This window comes from Leucopleurus acutus (genome assembly GCF_964270905.1).
Source record: "Leucopleurus acutus genome assembly, chromosome: 5".
NCBI classification, from domain to species: Eukaryota; Metazoa; Chordata; class Mammalia; order Artiodactyla; family Delphinidae; genus Leucopleurus; species Leucopleurus acutus.
The window spans coordinates 14,595,341-14,600,827 of NC_139147.1; the positions used below are offsets into that span (position 1 = coordinate 14,595,341).

The 5,487-nt window shown below is 38.8% G+C and overlaps 1 protein-coding gene across 1 annotated transcript; it reads left to right on the top strand.

The window, feature by feature from the left end:
* Positions 1 to 891: 891 nt before the first annotated feature.
* CLDN8 (claudin 8) lies at positions 892 to 1,569 on the top strand (the record flags this gene model as incomplete). Its single annotated transcript, XM_082839114.1, has 1 exon — positions 892 to 1,569. The coding sequence occupies one exon, from the start codon at positions 892 to 894 to the stop codon at positions 1,567 to 1,569; it is 678 nt and encodes a 225-aa protein (XP_082695240.1).
* Between the last annotated feature and the right edge of the window lie 3,918 nt (positions 1,570 to 5,487).

Sequence of the window (5,487 nt, forward strand, 5' to 3'; positions counted from 1 at the left end):
AAGAAGAAACCAGAAGAAAATCGCATGGATTCTTTTTTCTTGCTTCTGCAATTTTTTTTCCTTAGAAATCAAGATTATCAGGAAAATACTAATGAGTAGTCTCCCTGGCTCAAAAGAAAACAACATGTGTTCGGTGCCGTGGAGGAGGACGACGTTGTATATTTAATTACTTGAGCCTTATTTTGTCCTTTGGCATGATCTGTTCCCTGATTTCACTACAGTCAAGGTTGCTTTGAAGTTGTAGACAAATTAAATCAAACACTTGGATCATATGTGTCCCAAAGAATGTGGTTTCTCAGGTATGAGCAATCTATCAATCCTCTGCTCTCCTTTCACTTTGGCACTGTGACAGTCCTAGCAAAGTTCTTAGGCAGAGATTTTATTTTGTGTCTTCGTCACAGCAGCTCTTACTAAAAGTTTCCGCATTGCCAGTACAAGTTGCAACTTTCACATCTCAAGGGATTGATGCATTTCTTGATGATCGTGCAAGCATTCCTAATTATGCCTCCAGGTAAATATACTGCTGTCTTCTTGGACAAATGAGAAGTACAAAGAATGTTTATGTGCAGGTCTAGCAGTTCCAAAGTATCTCTTGCGGGCTTAGACACACCTGAGTTACCATCCCCCTCTTACTGGCTGAGAAAGTTGCCCCACCTGATTTGTAAGTTTACCTGCGGTAGTCAGTGAAGTGAGGGTGAGTGGGCACCTCAGCCGGCCAACACTGGATTTAATCTGGTTAGAAGTAGCACAGCAGCTCTTATTTGAAAAAACACTGAGTTCTGAGTTCATTACTACAGGAAAACTCTTCTCCCCTGGGACTCAGAGAACCTTGCTTCAGAGTAGCCCTACCGGCTCAGGAGTCCAGTCAGATAAAATCCATCCTGGAGGAGAATGGCTACCTATGCCCTGCAAATCGCTGGACTGGTGCTTGGTGGTGTTGGAATGGTGGGGACAGTGGCTGTCACCATCATGCCTCAGTGGAGAGTGTCTGCCTTCATTGGAAGCAACATTGTGGTTTTTGAAAACCTCTGGGAAGGACTGTGGATGAATTGCATGAGGCACGCTAATATCAGAATGCAGTGCAAAATCTACGATTCCCTGCTGGCTCTCTCTCCGGACCTACAGGCATCCAGAGGACTGATGTGTGCTGCCTCTGTGCTGTCCTTCCTGGCTTTCATGATGGCGGTCCTTGGCATGAAGTGCACCAGATGCACCGGGGATGATGAGAAGGTGAAGGGTTACATCCTGCTAACGGCTGGAGTAGTCTTCATCGTCACTGGCCTTGTGGTGCTCATCCCTGTGAGCTGGGTTGCCAATTCCATCATCAGAGACTTCTACAACCCAATAGTGGATATTGCCCAAAAACGTGAGCTGGGAGAAGCCCTCTACATAGGCTGGGCCACGGCACTGGTGCTGATCGCTGGAGGGGCACTGTTCTGTTGTGTTTCTTGTTGCAATGAAAAAAGCAGTAGCTACAGATATTCCATACCTTCCCACCGAACGACCCAGAAAAGCTATCACATGGAAAAGAAGTCACCGAGTGTGTACTCCAAAAGTCAGTATGTGTAGTTGTGTATATTTTTAAACTAGCTATAAAGCCATGCAGATGACAAAAATATCCACTATTTTCTAAAAATGGAACCCCCCCCAAAACACTGATTTGCTGTTCTTAACTGCCTGCTATTAATTACAGGAACTGTGTATCAGCTCTTTATGATTCTATAAGCGATTTCAGCTGAATGAGATATTATACACATTGCTCTGATTGTTCTAGAAAGTGCAGTCATTTGTTTTCTAAAATAGTTCATGCTGTTTTCTCCTTTTATCAGTTACTTCAAAATGACATTGTTAAAGACGATTATTTTACAACTGTGATTTCTTTATGGCATAGCGTTATGCATATAGATGAGAGTGACATTTTTATGTCGCATAAATAGAGACAGGCTTATATCGTTCTATTTTAAATGAAACACTGATTCATTACACTGAATAAATAGAATTCAACTATTGCTTTTCAGGGGAACCAGGGATAAGATTGAAGAAGGTTAATATTAATTGTTTAAAAACAGCTTAGTGATGAATGCACTTGATTTATAATGAAGGTTAAAATGAAGGCTTTAATCAGCAGTGTAAAGGGAACTAAATGGTTTTTTGAGATCCTATTTTTCAGCCCAGGAGTTAGAAATCCTAACTCCTTTATCCTCATTCCCCAGAGGCCTTCCTTTTCTTGTATATTAAATGAACAGCTTTTAAAAGGCAGCTATTTTGTCAAGGGGCTTTGCATTCAAACTGCTTTTCCAGAGCTATACTAAGAAGAAAGATAAAACTATAGTCTTAGAAACATTAAAGACTTCAGGAAGGTGAAAAATTTTTTTCTTCTTTTTAAGTTTTTGTGGCTGGAGAAGGATACATTTTGACAAGAAATCATACATGTATATGAATATTTTAATAACTATTTGTATACAGACTTTGGGTTTTCATTAATGTAAATAACAGAAGAGAAAAATAATATGTCTTTATTTGCTTATTAAAAAACAAAACTGAGCTGTCCCTTGTGAACTGTATCTTCTCCTATGTGGATACTTAAGTCAAAATTGTCATTTAAGTCCTTCAAAGATAAAATTTTTAATTTGTTCCATTTTTGTTCAATTTTACTAAGGTATAGAATTACTATATCTTGTGTTTTCCCCAAATTTGATCCAACAGTTAATGGATTTGAAAGTTTGTATCTACATTTTTCTACCTTAAATGACTATATATGTTACCTGCTTTATGTCTTTTGTATTAATAAATTGTGTCTTTTTATATTAAGTTTATAGTCTTTCATTATTCTCCACTTTTTCTATTTTCTTAACTTGTAGAGTTTAAAAACTTGATATTTTCATCTTTGCAGTTTTGAAGAAAGACTATCAAAGTCACATTTTAAAGATAAAGATAGATTCAGCATTAATTTTTGAGAATATAAAGTATATATCATTTAACAACCTTACAATGATTGGATTCCCATACTAATATTTGATGCAGATATTTGTAATTTATTAAGATAATGCTATAGGTTACCCCCCAAAATCTATATCCTATAAATATTATGTTTGTAATAGCCATTTATGTAAAAAATTTCTATAGCTAAATATGTTTCTACCTCTGAGAAGTAGTGTTAATTAATAACAGTGGGTAATGTTTTAGGGACATGCATTACATATTAGGACCTCTACTTCTTTATATGAATTATATCATTAAATCTTTTATGAGATTGATATGATTAGTTCAATCACAGATGAGGGCCCCTCAGAACAGTTTACTAATTACCCAATAGAGTCGAGAGAAAAAATAAGGACTGTCTGATTTCACAGTCCATGCTCTTTTTCTTCAGGGCAAGTAGATTTTCTTCAGCAATGTCTAGTTTACAAACTGATTTTTGTATGTGAAAATGACTTGCTTAACTACTGTTAGTTGTGAAGACTTAGTGTTTTTCTGAGATTGGTGATTTTCCAATAGCCTAATACCAATTTACCTTAGGCAATTTTGGGTCAAAACATTCATAAGAGCAGAAATAAAGGAAAACTAACTAAGCATTTTGGAGAAAAAAAAAAAGTCCAATCTTCTAAGCCCCAGCCTTTAATCAAACATCCTTTTTACTTAGAAAGCTCTCCTGAATATCTCAAACTCAGTTTATTCTTTTCATCTTCTTTTCCCTAAAGCAGAATTCTAACATTGCTAGTTTTCTGTGGCATCACCTTTTGAGTATCTCTGAAATCTTTCTCCAACTTTCCACCTTACTAACATCTCTCTTTCCTACCCTCTAGACTTGTGTTACGCTTTCCTCCAGCTACCCTCCATTTTCCTAGCTCAGTTCTTTCTAGAATGCAAGTCAGACCCCATCACGTTCTGCCCATAATCCTTGTAGGAATGCTCCATTGCCTGTAAGGTAAATCCAAATGCCTTAGCAGATGATAAGAGACAAGAAGGAAAATCTGTCTTATAATCTTCATGGCAAACTTTATCACAGAGTAACATCAGTGTATAACGAGTATGATAACAATTATAAAATGGATGTCCAAAACTAGAATAATTCATATGCCAAACGTCTTCTTTAATATCCTGAAAAATATGCACTGGTATAAGGAAATGGTTTGACTGGTGGCAAATTATGTACAGAAAGGATGTTTGATATTCTAGTCTTATGAAGAAAAAATGTGGTGTGACAAAAAGAACACAGGGAGGTGGGGAGTATAGTTTTATGCCCTCAGCTTACAGCTGGACTTTTTTCTTTTTCATACTGTACCACCTGCAGCCCCTACCCTGAACCACTTCTGCTGAATCTGTATCCAAAATGACCCCCTCCCACACTGCAAAAATTGGTATTAAGCTGCATTACCTTAAGTGCTAGGGATATGGGGATGGCCAAGACAGTTTTTGTTCTCAAAGAATTTTCAGTCTAACCAGAGACAAGAGCAAGAAATGTAGCCTTCATTGCAAGCCTCCCAGGTGCTTGGCCTTTTCTTTTCTTACCACATCAATCCTCTAAGAATTCTATGAATTACTTAAGAAATCATGAGAATACTGAGTATCAAAGATTTTATATATATATATATATATATATATATATATATATATATACCTCCCCTAATCCAAGAGGTTGTACTCTTCCTACTGTAATATTGTCCAGAGACATCTCTCCCAGAGTTAACTTTCTGCACAATAAGTGTCATCTCACTGTCCCAACTCCAAGCCTCCCTAAGACTCACTGGTCCCAGTACCCTTTCTCCCTGAGTCCCAGGGTAAACCTCATCATCAGTCTTTGCTACCCCTAAGCTCCTCTCTCTCCTCCCTCCCAACTTCTACAGAATTTACTGATTCTCAGTTCCTGATATTTATTACCTTTTTCCTTGGAATATATTCTATTTTTTAGACTCATATCATATTTCAAATTCTCCAGGCCTCCTTCCTTTCCCTGAGAAGGCCTCCAAGAGCTGCTGGAACAATATTTCTGCAAGCCCCTCCTCCCCACTCTGATCCCACCACCCACTGTGCAAAGCAGAGCAGTAGCTGGGACCCAGCCAACAGGCAGAGCAAAGAGACCAGCTTTCTGCAAAGCTTCAGGCCCTGCCAGATTCCAGAAGGAAAGAGCAGTACTGTGTTCAATTCTGAGAGTCATGAGAAGCAAGAGATTCCTGGTGCAGAGGCCTAAGGCTAGGCCCAAAGCCCTGTGCTGGGGTGAGACAAGCAGGAAGAGAAATGTGGGCCTTACCTGCTTCATAAATAGTCTTTGAAGGAGGGTGGCATTTGTACACCTGTGTAGTCTCAAGGTGGATAATCAGGGCCAGCAAAACTGTGGGAGACTCAAGTACAGGGTAGCTTCTTGCTTGTCCTGGGGCCTCGGAGAGAACTGTCACTGAGAGTGAGGATATTGAGAGAGAAAGAGAGAGAGGGAGAGAGAGGCAGAGAGGGTACATCCCAGGGCCCCAAGAGAGAGACAGCAACTTT